Genomic DNA, 22091 nt, shown 5'->3' with positions numbered 1-22091 from the left:
AAAATCACAACGGCATTTCTTGTAGAAACAGATAAAGCAATCATGAAATTCATATGGAAAAATAAAAGACCCAGAATAGCAAAAGCAATTCTAAGCAGGAAGTGTGAATCAGGCGGTATAGCAATACCAGATTTCAAACTATATTACAGAGCAATAGTGACAAAAACAGCATGGTACTGGTACCAAAACAGGCGGGTGGACCAATGGTATAGAATAAAGGACACAGAGACTAATCCACAAAGTTACAACTATCTTATATTTGATAAAGGGGCTAGAAGCATGCAATGGAGGAAGGATAGCATCTTCAACAAATGGTGTTGGGAAAACTGGAAATCCATATGCAACAAAATGAAACTGAATCCCTTTCTCTCGCCATGCACAAAAGTTAACTCAAAATGGATCAAGGAGCTTGATATCAAATCAGAAACTCTGCGTCTGATAGAAGAAAAAGTTGGCTCCGATCTACAGATTGTGGGGTCGGGCTCCAAATTCCTTAATAGGACACCCATAGCACAAGAGTTAATAACAAGAATCAACAAATGGGACTTAATTAAACTTAAAAGTTTTTTCTCAGCAAGAGAAACAATAAGAGAGGTAAATAGGGAGCCTACATCCTGGGAACAAATTTTTACTCCTCACACTTCAGATAGAGCCCTAATATCCAGAGTATACAAAGAACTCAAAAAATTAGACAATAAGATAACAAATAACCCAATCAACAAATGGGCCAAGGACCTGAACAGACACTTCTCAGAAGAGGATATACAATCAATCAACAAGTACATGAAAAAATGCTCTCCATCTCTAGCAGTCAGAGAAATGCAAATCAAAACCACCCTAAGATACCATCTCACTCCAGTAAGATTGGCAGCCACTATGAAGTCAAACAACAACAAATGCTGGCGAGGATGTGGAGAAAAGGGTACACTTGTACATTGCTGGTGGGACTGCAAATTGGTGCGGCCAATTTGGAAAGCAGTTTGGAGATTCCTGGGAAAGCTGGGAATGGAACCACCATTTGACCCTGCTATTGCCCTTCTCGGACTATTCCCTGAAGACCTTAAAAGAGCATGCTACAGGGATACTGCCATATCGATGTTCATAGCAGCACAATTCACAATAGCTAGACTGTGGAACCAACCCAGATGCCCTTCAATAGATGAATGGATAAAAAAAATGTGGCATTTATACACCATGGAATATTACGCAGCACTTAAAAATGACAAAATCATGGAATTTGCAGGGAAATGGATGGCACTAGAGCAGATTATGCTTAGTGAAGCTAGCCAATCCCTAAAAAACAAATACCAAATGTCTTCTTTGATATAATGAGAGCAACTATGAACAGAGCAGGGAGGAAGAGCAGGAAGAAAAGAGTAACATTAAACAGAGACATGAGATGGGAGGGAAAGGGAGAGAAAAGGGAAATTGCATGGAAATGAAGGGAGACCCTCATTGCTATACAAAATTACATATAAGAGGTTGTGAGGGGAATGGGAAAATAAACAAGGAGAGAAATGAATTACAGTAGATGGGGTAGAGAGAGAAGATGGGAGGGGAGGGGAGGGGGGATAGTAGGGGATAGGAAAGGTAGCAGAATACAACAATTACTAATAGGGCATTATGTAAAATTGTGGATGTGTAACCGACGTGATTCTGCAATCAGCATTTGGGGTAAAATTGGGGGTTCATAACCCACTTCAATCTAATGTATGAAATATGATATGTCAAGAGCTTTGTAATGTTGTGAACAACCAATAAAATAAAATAGATAGCAATTCTGCTGAAAAAAAAAATAATGTCTATCCAACAGGTTAGATGAAGTGCCAAGTCATTTAGATAGTAAGTGGATTCAAAGCCAGGATTTGAATCCAGGTCTCACAGACCCAAAAGCCCATGCTCTATGACTTTCTGGTTATAAATTAGAAGACAACAGACAGTATATAGACAGTAGAAAAAAAAAGAACAGAATACTTAAACTACCTTTATATCATTCAGGAATTCGATGTCTTTCTTCTGTATTACTTTATTTGTCCATATTAAGGCACTATAGGTCTTAGTCTTTTCTTCTTCACCTTCTTTCATATGTCCTATTGCCTCTCTGAACAAAAACAATAAAAGAAAGTTTGCCTGAATATATATTGTACACACAAGCCTTGCCCTAAATTCCTCTTTTTAAAAATAGCTTTATTAAGATAGAATTTCTGTAAAATTCCCTTAGATTAATTGTACAAATTCAATGATTTTTAATATCTTTACAGAGTTGTGTGGCTACCACCACCTGCTAATTCTACAATGCAATCATCATCCCCCAAAAGAAATCACATACCCATTAGCAGGCACTTCCTATTCTTCCTCCATCTCAGCCCTAGAAAACTATTAATTGATTTTCTGTCTCATATAGAGTTTCCTATTCTGAACCTTTCATATAAAATGAAATCCTACAATATGCGGTGTTTGGTGACTACCTTCTTTCACTTTATAGTGCTATCAAGGCAGCTATGTTTCAGCACGTGTCAGTCTTTCAATCCTTTTTACTACTTAATAATATTCCATTATATGACATACAGTAGTCCCCCCTTATCTATGATTTACCTTTTTCACAGTTTCAGGTAAATTTTGGGCTGAAAATAATAAATGGAAAAATCCCAGAAATAAACAATTCACATTTTAAATAACATATTACACTATAAAGTTATAATTGTCCATTTTATTATTAGTTGTTATTGTTAATCTCTATTGTGCCTAATGTAGAAATTAAATTTTATTAAAGGTATATCTGTATAGGAAAAAAGTATATGTAGAGTTCTGAAACTATCCAATTTCAGACATTCCCTGGGGGTCTTGGACATACCCTCCATGGATAAGGCTAAGAGGAATATAGTGTGTCACACAGTTTATCCACAGATATTTGGGTAATTTCTATTTATATGCTTTTTAAAAAATGCTACTGTGAACATTCATGTACATTGTGTGGATGTACATATGATATCTTGCATATATGATATCTAGTAGTAGAATTGCTGGGTCATATGGTAACTGTTTAATCTTTTGAGAAACTGTCAAAACTATTTTCCAAAGTGGGCACACTTACAATTCCACCAGCAATGTAGGCTATAGTTTTTCTATATTCTTGTCAACACTTGTTTTTTGTTGTTGTTGTTTTGGTTTTTGTTTTGTTTTTTTAAATAGTCAATCTAGTGAGTGTAAAGTAGGATTTCATTGTGGTTTTGATTTGCATTTCCCTAATGACTAATGATATTGAGCATTTTTAAATTTTTCATTGACTATTCGTATATTCTTCTTGGAGAAAAGTCTACTTAACCATTTCTCCATTTTAAATTAGAGTACATTATATATTCTGGATATAATTCCTTTTTCAGACATATAATTCACGACAAAAACTTCCCTTTTGAAATCATCTCCAGTAAGCCTACCCTTACCTTGAGACAAGCTGCAAGTCACGTACTTGGATTTTGTTAGATGACTTATTAATTTTCTATAGTAGCAGAAAAAGAAAAACAATGAGCAACTCTAGTTCAGTTACAGAGTTACAGAAACATGACGATTTCCATGTCATGAAGTGGTTTACCTGCTGAAGTTCCTTAATTTCTTGTGAAGTGAAATGTACTCTATGAGGATTCACCAGCTCAATTGCAAAGGGCCTTCCTGGCAGCACACACCCCGTCATGAAACAGAAACGTGTTGATGGAGTTAACATTTGGGCTAATGCAAAAGGGTTAGGAGGTGTGAAAAACAGGTTGAGCACTAGAGGACTGAAAGTTTAGTGACATGACTATATCTGGGGGAGGGAAAGAATGTGTGAAAAGAAGCAAGGGGCTTTTGAGGGGGTGAGGGCTGCTAAACTCCAGCAGAGGCATTATGTGAAAATGACTGCTTTCCCAAAGGTCCACAAATAAGGCTGTGTTAATCACAAAATAAAATTCAAACAACCACTAATTAAATTGGTTACTCTAGCATAATGTTTTCACATGCAGGAATGCTCAAGTATACCAAGCTGAAATTCACTCTCCCAGCCTAATCCACTAGGGAAATACAAAAGCTATGATTCCATGAGAGAAAAGGACTACAGATCAAAATTTGGGATTAATACTCATCATTTTTCTTGTAATTCAACAAGATAAAATGAAAAAAAAAAGAGGAAAGTCTAAGATAGCAGAATTATTTTTTAAATGAAGATGATCATTTTGAAAACTACTGGTGATTCTGAAGCATTTATATATGGAATAACTAATAATCAAATTTAGGGGAGAAAAAATCAGGTACCTTCTTTTTAATGCACATAAAAGTCCCTTACAACCTACAGATATGAAATAAGGATGGGCTCTGAAGAAATGATTCCTGTAAAGACATATATAATATAACTTACAAAGGCTGCTCCATAATCCACAAGGCTTCCCCCCTTGGAGAAGCTCTGGGTTCTGCCTACTTTGGTTCTGACTAAGTGACTATGGAAAGCCTGCTGTTTGGGAAGGCTGACCATAGGGAAGTTACTTTTAATCAGGTGATGCTGATGCAATCTTACCATTTCCTAATGTTCTCACATCTACATCTTCTCTTCCAGAGGATGAGAAATTAAAACCTTTGGAAAGCATATCAAGAAAAAAATATCAGAGACATAAAAACCCTGAGACATTCATTTCGAGCCTCTAGTAGAAACCCAATTTAAGCTCCTGAACAGTGGTACTAGATAGTTATCATCCCATCTCTAACCCCAATCTCTGTTGAAAATAGTAATGATAATAACAAGCAACACTTATTGAGCACATTTAATATCATTATTAAATGCCAGGCACCGGGGTAAAAATCATGCACACATTATTATATTTAATCTTTATAACTTTATGAAGTAAGCAGTAAATAAATAAAAAGAACACCAAGCTTTAAAAATTCAGGCAATTTCCCAAAGTCACACAATTAAATTGCAGAGCTAGGTCAAAAACCCATGGGAAAGCCAAACACAGAGCACTATTTGAAGGAAGCCCCTCCACCTTCCTGGTGACCAGCTTATGGTAAAACTTCTATCATCTTTTTTTACTTTCCTTAAAATAAATACATTTATTTAAGAATTAAACTCTAAGAGGTGGCAAGGGGAGGTTTAACTCTTTAAAAAATTCATTTTATAATGAAACCTAGGCTGAAACCATGATAAAACTAGCATACATTCTTCGATTAAGTAGATCATTGTAGACTAAAAGCCATAAATACTGGATGGGGAAATGGTGCTTTTTTTTTTTTAAGATAGAGAACTGATAAATTATTTAATAAGTTGCTACCAATTTGCTACCAGCACGGTAGCAAATACTACCATTGAGAAGGCATTATTCTAAATGCTTTGTACATGTTAACACTGTCATTATCATCATTTTACTTATGAGGAAGGTGAGACAGAGACATGATGCTTAAGGTCCTATCATTCTAAGAATTGCAGATCCATTGGCAGGGTTAAGTATGAAACAGGTAATCTGGCACCCATTTCTTAACCACCCAACAATAACTCCATCACCAAAGACATGGCCAGAGGAACTCAGACTTGTACTTAGGGGGACAGAAAGGACCAGTCATCTTTGACCAAGGACTAGGAAAGGTTGGGATGTTTAGTCAAAAAAGTGGTGAAGTTTAAGGTCTCTGAACATAGAGGTTGAAGGCTAGGAGAACTTTATTCATTTAGTAAACAAATACCTTTAGAGTGCCTACAATGTGCAAGGCCCTGTGCTTGATGCAGAGAGATAAACACAGTCCTAGTTACTATTGGTGGAGGGATATGTACTATAATATGCAAAAGTAAGCATGGGATAGGATATGCACAGGAACATTATTACACTAAGAGCACAATTCTACTACATGTTATGAGAATTTGAATTTATTCCTCAATATTCCAGTCACTTTGGGGAGCACAAGATGAGGAAGAACAAGACTTCTAAGAAGAGTAGATAGGGAAAGTAGGAGGGGAAGAAGAACTGTATCCCTTTATTTATTTATTTATTGGTTCTTTTTAGCTATACATAAGATTCATTTTGACATAATTATAAAAGCACGAAATATAATTTGTTCTAATTCAGTACTTAGTAGTTCTCCTTTCCTTCTCCTGCTCCATTCCCTCTACTCTACTGATCTTTCTGCTCTTTATATATATTTTTTAATTTATTGTATGTAGATACACATGATGGTAAGTTCACTGTGGTGTATTCATATATGTACATAGGAAATTCAGGTCAGATTCATTCTACTGTCTTTCCCTATCCTATCCTTCCTCCCTTCCCCTTCATTCCACTTTGTTTACTCCATCGACCTTTCTTCTCTTTTTCTTTTATCCTCCCCACCTTAATTTGGATTACCTTCCACATATCAGAGAAAACATTATACCTTTGATTTCTGGGGACTGGCTTATTTCACTTAGCATGATAGTTTCCAGTTCCATCCATTTACCAGTAAATGTCATAAAGTCATTCTTCTTTATGGCTGAGTAATACTCAATTGTGTATGTATACCACAATTTATCTATTCATCTGTTGATGGGTACCAAATTGGCTCCCTAGCTTGGCTATTGTGAATTGTGCTGCTATAAACACTGATGTGGCTACATCACTATAGTATGCTGATTTTAAGTTCTTAATATATACTGAGGAGTAGGATAGCTGGGTCAGGTCATACATTGGTTCCATTCCTAGTTTTCTGAGGAATCTCCATACTGCTTTCCAGAGTGATTGCATTAATTTGCAGTCTCACCAACAATGTATGAGTGTACTTTTCTCCCACATCCTCACCAACATTTATTGTTACTTGTATTCTTGATAATTGCCATTCTAACTAGAGTGAGATGAAATCTCAGTATAGTTTTTAAACAATATTTTTTAAATGTTATTGGGGCTGGGGTTATAGCTCAGTGGTAGAGCACCTGCCTCACACACATGAGGCAAGATAGATAAGTAAATAGGCAGATAAATAAATAAATATATTGTGTTAATCTTCAAAAAAAATCTTTAAAAAATGCTATTGTATTTTTTATGCCTTTATATTACTTATTTATTTTTATGTGGTGCAGAGGATCGAACCCAGTGCCTCACATGTGCTGAACAAGCACTCTACCACTGGGCCACAACCACAGCCCCTAGTATAGTTTTAATTTGCATTTTTCTAATTGCTAGAAATGTTGAACATTTATTCATACATCTGTTGACCACTGTATTTCTTCTTTTGAGACGTTTCTCTTTAGTTCCTTTTCCATTTATTGATCGGGCTGTTTTTTTGTGTTATGTTTTGAGGGGTTTTGGTTTTTATTGGGGGGGTATATCCTGGATATTAATGCTCTGAGGAACAGGTGGCAAACATTTTTTACATTTCTGTAGGCCCTCTCTTCATGCTTGTTTTCTTTGCTGTGAAGAAGCTTTTTAATTTGATGCCATCTCACTTATTGATTTTTAATTTTACTTCTTATATTTTAGGAGTTTTGTTAAAGATGTCAGTTCCTGAGCTGACATGCTGGATTGTTGGGCCTACATTTTCTTCTAGCAGTTGCAAGTTTTCTGGTCTAACTCTTAAGTCTCTGATCCACTTTGAGCTGACTTCTGTGCAGGGTGAGTGATAAGGGTCTAGTTTCATTCTTCTACATATGGATAATCAATATTCCCAGCACCATTTGTTTAAATGGCTATCTTTTCTCCCACATATGATCTTGGCACTTTTGTCAGGTATCAGATAACTGTAATGTATGTGGGTTTGTCTCTATGTCTTCTATTTCATTGATCTTCATGCCTTTTTTGGTGCCAGTACTATGCTGTTTTTGTTACGATAGCTCTGTAGTATCATTTGAGGTCCAATATTGTGATCCCGCCTGCTTGACTTTTCTTACTAAGGATTGCTTTGGCTATTGTGAGTCTCATTTTTCCAAATAAATTTCATAACTGCTTTTTCTAGATCTGTGAACATAAGAATTGCATTGAATCTGTATAGTGCTTTTGGTGGTAGTATGGTCATTTTGACAATATTCATTCTGTCTATCCAAGAACATGGGAGGTCTTTCCATCTTCTAAGGTCTTCTTCAATTTCTTTCTTTAGTGTTCTATAGTTTTCATTGTAGAGGTCCTTCACCTCTTCTGTTAGATTGATTCCCAGATTTATTTGTTTGTTTTTTAAAGACTACTGTGAATGGGATTGTTTTCCTAATTTATTTTGAGAAGATTCATCATTGGAGTGTAGCAACATGATTTATTATTGAATGTTATTCTTGCTATATTGCTGAATTAATTTATTAGCTCTAGAAGTCTTCTGGTAGAGTTTTATGGGTCTTCTAAGCATAGGATCATGTAAACAGTAAACACAGATAACTTGAGCTCTTCTGAAAAGGAGAAAACTATTTGAATCCCTTTAATCCCCTTTTCTTACCTGATTGCTCTGTATATAGTTTCAAGGACTATGTTGAAAGTGGGCATCCTTGTCTTGTTCCTGTTTTTAGAGGAAATACTTTCAATTTTTTCCTAGAGTAACGTTGCTTTAGGTTTGTCATATACAGCCTTCACAATGTTGAAGTAAGTTCCTTCTACCCCTAGTTTTTACAGTGTTTTAAACATAAATGGGCGCTATACTTGGTCAAATGCTTTTTTCTTTTTACATCTATTGAGATAATAATATGATTCTTGTCCTTAAGCCTATTTATGTGGTGAATTACATCTGTACTTGAAACCCACTTGATCATAGTACACTATCTCTTTAGTGTGTTTTTGTAGGTGGTTTTCCAATATTTTATTAAGAATTTTTACATCTATATTTATCAAGGATATTGGTCTGAAGTTTTCTTTCCTTGACATGTTCTTGTCTCTTTTGGTAACAGAGTAATACTGGCTTCGTAAAATAAGTTTGGCAGTGTTCCCTCCTTTTCTATTTCATGGAATAATTTGAGGAGGATTGGTATTCTTTTTTAAAAAATATTTATTTTTTAGTTTTAGGTGGACACACAATATCTTTATTTTTTATTTTTTATGTGGTGTTGAAGATCTAACCCAGCGCCCCGCACATGCCAGGTGAGCACACTATTACTTGAGCCACATCCCCAGCCCTGGTATTAATTCTTCTTAATGGTCTAGTAGAACTTGGGCTGAGAATCCATTTGGTCCTGGGCTTTTCTTTGTTGGAAGGCTTTTTTTTTTTTTTTTTTTTTTAAGAGAGAGAGAGAGAGAGAGAGAAAATTTTTAATATTTATTTTTTAGTTTTCAGCGGATACAACATCTTTGTTTGTATATGGTGCTGAGGATCGAACCTGGGCCACACGCGTGCCAGGCCAGCGCGCTACCGCTTGAGCCACATCCCCAGCCCTGTTGGAAGGCTTTTGATAACTGCTTCAATTTCATTACATGAAATTGATCTGTTTAAGTTTTCTATGTCCTCATGGTTCAATTTGGGTAGGTCATATGTCTCTAGGAATTTGTCAGTATCCTCAAGATTTTCTAGCTTGTTAGAGTATAAATTTTCAAAATAGTTTCTGGTGATCCTCTGGATTTCAGTAGCATCTGTGGTAATATTTCCTTTTTCATCTTGGATTTTGATAATTTGAGTTTTTCCCTCTGTTTTGGTTAGTTTGGCTAAGGGTTTATCAACTTTAAACTTTCAAAAAAACCAACTGTTTCATTGATCTCTTGTACTTTTAAAATCTCAATTTCATTAATTTTAGCTCTGATTTTAATTACTTCCCCCTCTTCTACTTACTTGGGTGTTGGTTTATTCTTCTTTTTCTAAGGCTTTCAGATGTAATATTAGATTATTTATTTGATATCTTTCTATTCTTGTAATGTATGAGTTCAATGCTATGAATTTTCCTTTTAGAACTGCCTTCATACTGTCCTAGAGATTTTGATATGTTGAATCACCTTATTTACCTCTAAGAATTTTTGTGTGTGTGATTTTTTTTCTGCTATCCATTCATCATTCAAAAGTGTATTATCTAACCTCCAAGTGTTACAGTAGTTTCTGTTTTGTAACCTATTGTTGATTTCTAATTTCATTCCATTATGATCTGATAGAATATAAGGTATTATCTCTATATTTTTGTATTTGCTAAGATTTGCTTTGTAACTTAAAATATGATCTGTTGTAGAAAATGTTCCATGTACTGCTGAGAAGAAAGTGAATTCAGTTGTTGATGTATTAAATATTCTATATCTTTCTGTTAGGTCCATATTATTAATTGTATTTTTTAGTTCTGTAGAGTATTTACTTAGTTTTTAATTCGATGATCTATCCAGTTGTGAGAGAGGTGTGTTAAAGTCACACAGTGTTACTGTATTATGGTCTGTTTGAGTCTTCATATGAAGAAGAGTTTTTGTGATGTACATAGATACTCCATTGTTTGGGGTATAAATATTTACAATCATTATATCTTGTTGATGTATTATTTATCCCTTATGCATTATGAAGTAATCTTTGTCTCTTCAGATTAATCTTGGCTTGAAATCTACTTTATCTGATATAAGACTAGTTAACATTGCTTGTTTAAAAGTCCCATGGTATGTTTTTTCCCATCCTTTTACCTTCAGTCTGTGAATGTCTATGCCTATGAGGTGAGTCTCTTAGAAAGCATATTGTTGGGTCTTGTTTTTTAACCTGCCAGCCTATGTCTTTTAACTGAAAAGTTCAGACCATTTATATTCAATGTTATTATTGAGATTATTTTTTTCCTGCCATTTTATTTCTTACATTTAAATTGCATTTTATTCACTTTAATTGACTACTCTTCTAGTGTAATTCCTCCCTATTCTGATTTTCATTTTTATTTTTCATTTCTTCTTCATGAAATATTTTATCAAGTATGTTTTATAGTGTAGGCATTCTAGCTCTAAATTCTTTTAGCTTCTGTTTATCATGGAAGGTCTTTATTTCATTTTCAATTCTGAAGCTTAGTTTTTCTAGGTTTAGTATTCTTGGTTGGTATCCATTTTCTTTCAGATCTTGGTATATATTATCCCAAGCCCTCCTCACTTTTAGTGTCTTGGTTGAGAAATCACTTGAAATCCTCTGAGTTGGGTTATCTGTAAATATGACCAGTCATTTTTCTCTTGCAGCTTTAAAATTCTAACCTTATTTTCTGTGTTAGGCATTTTCATTATAATGTGCCTTAAAATTGTTAAAATGGATCTATTGTAATTTTGTATATTTGGAGTCCTATATGCCTCTTGTATTTGAATTTCCATCTCATTCTTAAGGTTTGGAAATTTTTCTGATATTATTTCATTGAAAAGATTGTATATTTCTTTAACTTATATTTCAGAGCTTTACCTACCCCAATGAATTTTTTAATAATATTGTTGTAGTTGTAGATCAACATGATACCTTCATTTAATTAATTTATTTATTTTTATGTGGTGTTGAGGATCAAATCTAGGGCTTTACACATGCAAGGCGAGTGCTCTACCACTGAGCCACAACCCCAGCCCTCAACGAATCTTAAATTTGGTCTTTTAATGTTATCCCAGATTTCCTGAATATTTTCATGGTCTAGTAATATCTTTTCTTTATGGTTGACTTTATTTTCAAATCATATACTTTGTCTTCAAGGCCTGGAAATCTATCTTCAAAGTGTTCTAATCAATTTGTGATAATTTCCATAGAATTTTTAATTTGGTTTATTTATTCTTTCATTTCCAGGATTTCCATTTGGTTCTTTTTCAGAATCTTAACCTCTTTACTGAAATGATCATTCACTACCTGTATTTTCCCTCTGACTTCACACCTTATATACTTTATTTTAGCTCATATAACATTTTAACTATGAATTTTTCTGACTTCCTTCACTAACATTTCCTCCACTGCAGAATCAATGGAGTCAGTTGCTAAAGCATTATGGGCTGTTTGGGATGGTTTGTTTCCTTGCTTTTTGGTATTATTTGCATATCTACTCATCTATCATTGCATAGTTCTCACTTTTCCTTTTAAGCAAAGGACTACTTTGCGGGCTTCTTTCTCTTGAGGGTCCATTCACTAGCTTTCAGGGTACTTGGTATTCTCCCTAAGAATCTTCCAGCACTTGAATGGCAAGCAACCTGGGCCTCCTGAGAACAGGAGAGGGACAAGATATGCAGGACTATATCATTTTGATAAGCATTTTCTCTCAGGAAAGATTTTATATGCAAAGTTTTCATGCAAATTTTAGAAAAAGGAAAGCTAATGGTAATCTTCTATAAGCCCAGCTTTCACGAAGTAGAGGCAGGAGGATCTCTTGAATCTAGGCAACATAAGGATACCCTGTCTTTTAAAAAGAAGACAAAAAAAAAAAAAAAACAGAAGCCAGAAGTTTAAAAAGTCCCATGAAAATAACAATGAAGATTAGCCCTCCTTTCTGGGATGTTTAGCTATACAGAAAGTAAGATTTTTTTCTTCCCTTCCCTTTAAAAAATTCCTTTAGCCAGCCAAGGCCAACACCTTTTTGGAAACAGGCTCTTGGCTGTTGTATGTGCCATGTAGCACCTGGTAATATGGATTTCTCCTGACCCACAGGACCCAAAGCTGTACGTTCAACCTGCAGCTATTTGGATAAGGTCTAGATATCACAGGCAGGTCTACAATTCAAGCTGCTTGCAAGGCTCAGAAGTCTAGGTGACCTGCGGTTTGCTAACACCTGAGGTCAGGCCAAGTGGGCATCCTTAAGAGGCATGAGGTCCGGTTCTTTTCCAGGTGAAGAAAGTAGACAGGGAGTAGGATTCTGTATACATGTCAGGGAATCAAGGGGTACACAGCTACTGAATCAGAACTCAAGACTAGCAGTGGTGGAAAGAATGAACAGGACTCAGAGATAAGTCCAACAGTTACTGCTAACTCAGAACGGAAATTATAGATTCATATGTCATCCCATAAAACTTCCCACAAACTCCAACTGATCAAGAAGAAAGGATGTGTAGAAAGCTAGGCTCTTGAGGAGGCCAGAGAAGCATTAAATCCAGAACAAAGGAGAAGTATATATATTATAGTTTTTTGAAAATGTTTCAAAATTGAGAACTAAGAAAATACTGTTGGACTCTAAGACTGGGAGAAACTTGTACAGATAAACCCTGAAACTTTATTAGTGTACAATCAGAAATAATAGCTAACAAAAAAGGAAAGGGAGCCACTGCCTTAAGTATTAAAAAATACATACTAAAACTTAGTTGAGCTTTCTAAACTCACATTATACCTTGCTTTATCCCCCTAATTCTGTGGGTTTTGTCTTCTGCTCAAAGGAAAGAATGTTAAAAAAAAAATCAACAGCAAAAATGATCAGGAGCTATAAATAGTTCAACTAATCTGTAATGGCCTTCATAACCAGGGACAGACAGACAAGACTGAAAGATAAGCAGAAGCCAGCTAATGAAGGCCTTGGAACATTAAGTTAAATAGTTTGAAACTAAGCTTTATCTTAAAGCTCATCACTGACCAGTTTTCAGCAGGGAGCTGACATGACAAATATTTATTCAATAAGTAAAGTAATAAGTATAGTACTGGGGAAAACTTCTTAGACTCTGAATTTAAGAGCATGTCAAAATTTATTACTCATTACCTAGGAATTAGCAAGCAGATAACGGCACATGCCAGTTGGAAGTGAAGGAACAAGTTTGTATATCCCACCTAGGAGTAAGAACTATCATGTGAATAGCTAGGGTGCCCCATGTAATACCAGTTTAATTCATAGAACTGTAAAACTTAGGGTTACAACAATTAGAATCATCTTTTCAGATATGAACCATTAATCAGAAATAACAGGTAATATAGCTTAGAAATTGATTAATTTAGAAAACTGATGCTATTAATCAGGGATTTCAAACAACAAGGTTTTATCGCCTAACAAGGAGCCATCAGCACAGAGGTCCAGAGGTCTGCTTTTTCTCATATGGCTCTTAATAAAGTTCTTCAACACTCTGAACACACAATTCGCTTTATTTTCAGTCTGGGGGTAATAGTTCCTCCTTCAAATAGAAAATGACAACAAATCACCTTCATAAAAACTGAGGGGGGAAAGCACAGCTGTTTCAGAGCTCTCCAACAGCCCTAAGGATGACAGAGGTTTCCTTGGGACCTAAGTAAGTAGAACTGAATATTTCTTAAATCTTTTTTACAGAAAGGGAATGAGGTAGCTCTCAAAAGTGTTGAAGACATTTAATGCTAAGCTTTATTTTCACTTTTTCATTACTTTGTAAATCTTATGAGATAACCAGTTGTAAATATTAAATTAATAAGTAAAAGCTTATGGCAATAGCCCAGAGTTTTTTACTCCTAAGATTTTGGAAAATATTAGATTGCTGGGATACTTTCTTCTCCATTCAGTAAAAAAATTCTTAAAGAGCCTTAAAAAAAAGGAAGGTGCCCAACCAACCTGACAGGCAACAAATTATAAGAAGGATATGGTTTTAAATGCTTCATTTTCTTCTTAACAAATTAGAGCTAGAAGGGACAACTGTACCTTATCTAGATCATCTGCCTTCCTTCTCAAAGCACACTCTTCTTAAGATTTTTCAGAGAGAAAAACAGATATCTAGCTGGTTCCTGATAAAAAGGTCTTCTACTCTGGCTAGGAGCCCCATTCGAAAAAGTTACATTCTAAAAAGTGACATAACTCATTGCCTGCAGTTTTTCCTGACATGTAACATGATTTCCTGTGATTGAAATCTTACTCCTTGTTCTCTTATCTAACCCCAGGGTGAAATCACAGGACTTCATGCTGCCTTTGACCTGACAGACTTGTTGAGACAAGGATAACATAAGCATAACAGGATCTGACTCATTCCACACACTCTGGGTACATTAATATTTAAGAAATTAAAACAACACACTGCCATGAAGTCCTTGTAAAATGGCTACTGTTGATCTATTTTCCCAAGGCCTCAACTTCATCCCAACATACTTTATAGGTTAATATAGAAGCCAGATATTTGCCAGTGACAACTCCTGAACAAGCACTGGATGTGGAAGCTGTGTTTTAATTTCCTCATATTCCCCAAAAGAAGCTAAGGCTAAGGTATGCTGAGGCCAGGGCTTAACTGCATTCATTGAAAAGTAGTTTCATCTGTTTTGAGTTTCCCAGAAGGGAGCAGTGATTTTGAGAAGGAAGAGCCCTGGACATAACAATCCCTGTTCATGGGAAGCGCAGAGCCAAGAGGACCAGACCCGGTAATGATAAATAAAATTTAGAAATCTTTCCCGCCGCTCCCAAGAAATCTATTCATAAATAACAATGTGTTTAAAATAATAATATCATAACACTTACTCTCTGCTTTGAATACTGTCAGCAGATGATCTGAAATTAATTCTTCCACTGAAGATTCTAGCTTCCTTTCTCCATCAATTATCCAAGGAGTTTGTGGTAGATTCCTGGAATATTTATTGTATCTCCCTGCCAAAGAAATATCAGGTAGCCTCAATGGAACAGTGTGATGAACACAATAGGATAAAGAGAAGCAACAACTACTTACTGAGTGCCAATATTCTAGGTACTATGATGCAGAACAAGGCCTAGCCTTTAACTAATTCACTTGTTTTCCATGTATTGGGGAGCCAGCACACAGAAATGAAGATAATTAAAAATATTTAAAGTAACAATCGAATAGATGGCTAAAGACATGATATGAATGGTGTATTAAGTAAGTTTGAAAGGAATGCTCAATATATTTTATAATATGACTGGCTGATTGAACAAGTTATATAATATTATGGTACATACCAAGGATCATTAATAAAATAAAAATTATTGCTTTTATATGTGATTAATAATACTTTCAAAGTAATAGTCACTGGTGACAACATATTCCAAAGAACTCAAATATAGGAAATTTTGAAGTTTTTCTAAGTTAAAACAAAAAACAAAACACCCCAACAGACTATGACTCACTGTTTTATGAATAAAGCTATACTAAGCCGGTAGATTTTACTGCCCTAGGGCAGGCTAAGAGCAATTTCATTTCACCTATTACTATGAAGGAGCTATAACTGACTGACTTTCTCTTTTTCTCTCTTTCTTTCTTCCTTTTTTCACGGTACTGGAGATGTAACCCAGGGGTACTCTAACACTGAGCTACATCTGCAGTCCTTTCTATTTTTTATTTTGAGACAGGATCTCACTAAGTTGCGCAGATAGGCCTTGAATTTGTGATCCTCCTGCCTTAGCCTCCTGAGTATGTGGGAATATAGGTGTGAATCATTGAAGCAGTTAAAACTGCTATCTAACCACTCGGGAAAGTCAATATAACAATTATTTTTTCAGGTGAAAGCCAAGTGTTTGGTCATTTCGACATAATAATATCATTTTTTCAAGTTTGCTTTCCATGTTATAAAATATCTTCAGTGCTATAGTCTTTGATCACTTTGGGTCTTCACATCTGTCTATATTTCTACCCACCTATGATGTAAACTACTAAAACCTGGAAAGTTGTCACTTCCATTTGGCATAACATTTGAAATAACAGCTCTCCTAAGGATTTTTTTAAACTATATTCCCTAAGGATCTTTAGGACAGCCTACAGACTCTAAAAAAAAGATTGGGTATTAGTGTTACATATCAAAAGAGTAAACTAACCAGAACATCATAACAACAATAAAAATAAAACAGAAAAGGAGTCAACTGAGTTGTTCAGAAAGGACAACAGTAGGTTGACGGTATACATATATTCTAGACAAAATATTTTACCAGCCACAAAAACAGCACCATGAGCACATTCAATTTCAAGAACAGTGCAAACAGCCTTTGGTGAGTTTGGAGGACAAGGAAACTGCCTGTAAAACAAAACAAATTTTACAGCTACTATTTTCCAGACATGATATTGAATTACAAAACTAAGATGAATCAGCATTGTCTGAGACACAAACAGAACCTGAGGTTCTCAAGGACTATACACCTCTCCCTAACTTTTAGTTTTGAAACAATAAAGTTATTTTAGGCCTCTGGAGTAACACTTTTAATTTATGAGAGTGGCACTAAGTTTATGAGAGCTCTGATGCTACCTTTTATGCTCAGGAGGTCTCATTTTCCCAAATGAATTTCACAGCCTTGAGATTTGGGGGTGGGGGAATCCATATCTATGAAGTGGAAGCCTCTCCAGGCTCTTCAATCATTTTGCTCTCCCTGTCACTTGCTGCTGGCTTACCTACATGATACTCAGTTATTTGGGTAAAGCTAATATGCAGTAAGTGGTCCCACTTACGAAGTGCATCCCACCTGTGGGAAATAAGTCCCAACTGTCGGGGAGGGCACTTGACCACTTTTCCTTTTGCTTTCTTCTCATTCCAAATACGACCTTGGGAATTAGATTATGTGGGGGGGCGGGGGATGTGGTTGACACAGTCCTCTTAGCTAAGAAACTTTAAACCTACTGAGGACAGACAGGAAAAAACAACATATAGCTTTATTCTCTATCCATCGTCTAGAAATTTGCAAGTTCAAAACTGGAAACTACCTGTAAATAACTAGATATAGATTTAACCCCAAATGCATGGTTTGGAAATTTCCTGTGTATAAAGTAAAATTTACTCTCTAAAATTTAATAAAAATATTTTCCATTCTGAGACTCTGTCAGAGATATAAAACCCTCCTTATAATATCATTGCTTGAAATTTATTCAAGTATCTTCTGGAAGAATAACCACAATAATATTTTATTTATAAATATACTGAAAATTATAATGTAAGGTTTATTGTATTTTAGCATATTTTAACAATTTATATTTTAGAAGAAGGCACTGATTTCCAAAGAGCTGGTTGACTTGCCTAAGATTTCAACTGGGGAAACAGAGTGGACTTGATTAAAATCAAGTTTCCTGACTTCCTAGCCAGTGCTATTCCCATTACAAGTAAGAAAATTCCCCAGTCTTCTCCCTCCTCTGGAGATGGGCCAAGCTAGGACATATAGGATTAGTTAAGTAATAGAAATGGCACTGGGCCTGAGGTCCACCCTCTGTTACCCAGTTGAAAACATAAGCAAGTCAATTCCTCTTCGGATCTCAATATCCTCTTCTAAAATATAAAGAAGTTAGACTTGACTCATAATTTAAATATTAGCTTAACAAACATTTACTGAACACCACTACATGCCAGTTACTATATCAGGAACTGGGAATATAAGGATGACTAAAATGCAGTCCTGGTCCCTGAAATACATCCAGTCTTGTCTTGGAGATAATCTGAATTATCTCTAACATTCCCTTTATTCTAAAATTCCATGATACTTCTACTTACTTGCGGAAATCCTCTTCTTTTATCTTATTCAAAGCTTTCATAACTGCCATTCTAGTGAATACCGACTATACAGGGTAAAAGGAAAATTAAAAGACATTTTATTACCTAGACAAAAAAAAAAAATCAGAGCTGAAACACAGAACACAGTTGGAGAAATTATGTCATTTTACATACATAAAGGGGAAAATACTTACTATTTTCAAGAAAATAAGTAAAACTTAAGCAGTCATAATGTCAGTTCTGAAACTGGTATACCTCTACTCTTTCTCTTCAATTTGATCTATTTCTGCTCTACAAGGCAGACCAACAAAACATGTGTTTTTGATGGCACTATCTCACTTCTCTCAAAATATGGCATTCTTCAAATATAAAAATGACAACATTGTAGGAAATGTGATTGATTTTTCCCCCCAAACCTCAATTCCATTTGTTAATCTCAAGGTATTGAATCAACATGGTAAAGCTCCAGGTGTGCCATGATATAAGAAAAGTAATGAGGGACTGGAGTTGTGGCTCAGTGGTAGAGCACTTGCCTACCATGTGTGAGGCATAGGGTTTGATCCTTAGCACTACATAAAAATAGACAAAGGTATTCTGGCCATCTACAACTAAAAAAAAAAAAAAAAAAGTTTAGATTGTTTCCCCCTAAAAAAAGAAAAATAAGGAGACAATGCTTTAGACTTAGACTGCATTTCTAATTATTTCCATACACAGTATTTGACAAAAGTTATTAACTTCTTCCCCCAGTTCTAAATAAGCCAATTAGTAGTCAAATCAAGCAGAAAGACCCAGATATCTTTGAAAATAAACATATTCTTTTTAACAACTACAGAACAAAATGGATGTTAGTAAAATTGTAGGAATGCTTAACTATAAAATACCAGCTAAGTAATGGGAGCGTGAAAGATTGCCCCAACAGCATGTCATGCTATCTTATTCTGGCATAATATGAACTAAAAGAATATGATAACTAATTTGTTCACTGACATGAAAATCAGCTAACATTAGACAACAAAGGAGACTCTGAATAAAATATCCTTTTTGCGAATGTGGCCTGAAATATCTACAAAGGTTGAGTATCTCTAATCTGAAAATCTAAATTCCAGGTTAGGGATGCCTAACCAGTAAAGTATACACAAATATTCTGAAATTCAAACAATTTCCAAATCTGAAACATTTATGAACTAAGCATTGTTGAATAAGGTACACTCAATCTGTATTAATTTATGACTATCCTAATAAATAAAATAACTTAGCTTGGATTAGATTTTTTTTAAACTAATTTCTGGAAAGTATGTATTAGACAAAAGTTTGGGACACTGCTGATACTTGCCATGGATTTTCCCTGATGGTGCAATTTGGTGGATTAAAAACTGAAAGCTGTATTTCCCCAAATGGTTAATAATAATATCATTGAAATACTGGTTCTAAATTTAAGGAACCAGTGGAACAACCCAGACACAGGCACAAATATGGATATGTATGTGCAATGACTTCACAGATGAAGGCAAAGGTGCTAAGAATTGAAAAAACTAAATGTAGCAAATGAAAATATTTAAAGATTAATTTTGGCATAAGAGAGTTGCCACATTTCCAGTGCATTTTCATTTTATTGTTACCTTCATATTCAGCTCAAAAGAATCCTTACCTGCTTATTTTTGGCTGGCTTGAAACAGTCTGGGAAAATTTTACCTCTGAAATAAAATTCAAGTGAATATAAAAAGTTAATTAGTTTATTTGGGGGTAGATATAAGTCAATTAAATATATTTTACACAACATGATTGCTAAACTCAAGATATCAGAAGTAAATAAAATTAATCTCTTACATGAGCTACCCTGGTTTACCTAGAAACCTTAAGTTAGAAGGCACACTTTTAATGTACTAAAATATGACAAGTTCTGAAATGTTAATTAGAAAGAGAAACATTACTATTTCAATGAAAACCAAAAGCATTAACAATTTTCAAAATTTGACACTGTCGTTTACATGGCAACTTACAGGAAGTGGCAATCCCCAACTGTTTCTGGGTGAGCAAAGACCACACTCACTTCAAACAAGCTCTAAAAATTATAAAGACAGTTTTAAAATGAGCAAAAGGAAACTAACATCTTACAACTTATGACTGGATATAGAAATCAACTCTCAAAGATTGGCTCAAAAAAGTGACAAGGAAAACTAGAAATATTACTACTACTCTCAAATCAGCTTGTTCACAGGGCAGCTGTAAAGGAAACTTTAAGATTGTATTTTTGTTGTTTTTCTTTCTTTTTTTTTTTTTTTACCTTGTAAACCTCAGTCACTAGAGATACTACCAAGAAAGTTTTAAAGTAAAATCAAAACAAATTTGTGTAATTTTTTAGACAAATATACAAATTAGGTACAAAGATGAATCGGAATTCAATCAGAATTCAGGGAACCAGAAAGAATAACTAAAAGAAACAACTTATTCTGTCAATACTATGATTAGAATTATTAATAAGGCAAAACACATTTTATTTGCATCTTTAAAAATTCTGTATGAAGTATACATATATATGTGTGTGTGTGTGTGTGTGTGGTGCTGGGGACTGAACCCAAGGCCTTGTGCATGCAAGACAAGCACTCTACCAACGGAGCTATATCCCCAGCCCTTGTATGAAGCATATTTTAAGTGCTCAAATTTCTAATGGATTTGAGATAGATAAATCTTAATTTTTTTGTATTGTTACAAAAGTAACACCTACAAATTATAAAATAATCAAATACAGGATGGTTTTTCACTTCCAATCCACAGAAATAGAACTATTAACAATTTAATATGTTTCTAGACATATTTGTGAATATAAACATATATATGTACATTTTAAAATATTAAACATGCTTTTGGAAAATTGCTTTATTTAATCTTTTTTCATAAACATTTTTGAATTTTAAGTGTCAGACATTTAAGTTATAGAAAATTATTCTAAAATTTAAAAAATGCTATATTCTTTTACATGCACATCTTGTACATAAAACAGCACAATTTCATATTCTATATACTTTTATCTCCACAGAGAATATATAAAATTTCACATTAAAAAAGATATAAATGTTATACTTTGTTACAATTTGTCTTTTTTACTGAGTTACAATTTGTTTTTTATTTAGTTCTGTGTATTTACTGATTTCTATATGTACTAAGTTCACTGGATTGCTAATAAGCCTATTAGTTACTCTAGAATTACAAAATGAAAGAGCTTTTTTTGCTCCTTATCCAAATTTGCAAAATAAAATTAAAATGAACCACGTTTTCTATTAAAGAAAACTTCACTCAGTCTGACTCTATTAAAACATTATTACATCTTTTGTTTTCTATTTTCCGTTTTCACTGATTCAACATGTAAAAGTATTTGTGCTCCCAAACTGAAATTTGAGGTAAAAATATTTTGCATTCATGACTTCTCTTTATCTCATTTCCTCTTCATACTATTTATGGTTTTATTTTCTGTTCTCTCAGTATTCAGTTTAAAGGACAGTCATATGTGTTCTAACTAATAGAAGCATAAACAGTATATAATTTAGGATTTTTTTTTTTAAAAAAACTAGCTTTGTAAGATGGTTTTGTGATTTTATCTGAATAGGGGTGTATCTGATATTCCAGGAATTTCCTTCAAGCAAAATGATGATGCAATAAAGCCATACTATTAAAATCTAATTTAAGATGAGCTAGGAATATGTTCTGTTTTCACATCCAGCAACCTATTGGGCTCTTCTCTGAAATTCAATATTCCAGAGATTGAGGCAGTCTTCTCTGAAATTATGAGAAAGGTGACAAAGGGCTCTCAATTCAAAAGCAGCCTCTGTCTCAAAATAAACAGAAGGAACTGAATGCCAACAAAGTGGGATGGATTGAGCCCAAGC

The 22091-nt window shown here is 34.5% G+C and overlaps 1 protein-coding gene across 10 annotated transcripts in view; it reads right to left on the bottom strand.

Annotated features, from left to right (window-relative positions):
- The window catches only part of PUS10 (pseudouridine synthase 10), an 82796-nt gene that overhangs the window by 20385 nt on the left and 40320 nt on the right, over positions 1–22091 (bottom strand). For all 10 annotated transcript variants that reach the window (XM_081263917.1, XM_081263921.1, XM_081263916.1 and 7 more), the window contains 9 exons: positions 20208–20269; positions 19856–19901; positions 18208–18272; positions 16664–16749; positions 15248–15373; positions 4547–4603; positions 3593–3669; positions 3444–3499; positions 1984–2101 (listed from right to left, as the gene is read on the bottom strand). In XM_081263917.1, the coding sequence (XP_081120043.1) occupies positions 1984–2101; positions 3444–3499; positions 3593–3669; positions 4547–4603; positions 15248–15373; positions 16664–16749; positions 18208–18272; positions 19856–19901; positions 20208–20269 (693 nt within the window). The remainder of the gene's footprint in view (positions 1–1983; positions 2102–3443; positions 3500–3592; positions 3670–4546; positions 4604–15247; positions 15374–16663; positions 16750–18207; positions 18273–19855; positions 19902–20207; positions 20270–22091) is intronic.

The sequence above is a fragment of the Spermophilus citellus genome (genome assembly GCF_964194105.1).
Source record: "Spermophilus citellus genome assembly, chromosome: 13".
Classification (NCBI taxonomy): domain Eukaryota; kingdom Metazoa; phylum Chordata; class Mammalia; order Rodentia; family Sciuridae; genus Spermophilus; species Spermophilus citellus.
This window is presented reverse-complemented; position numbering and strand designations above follow the sequence as displayed.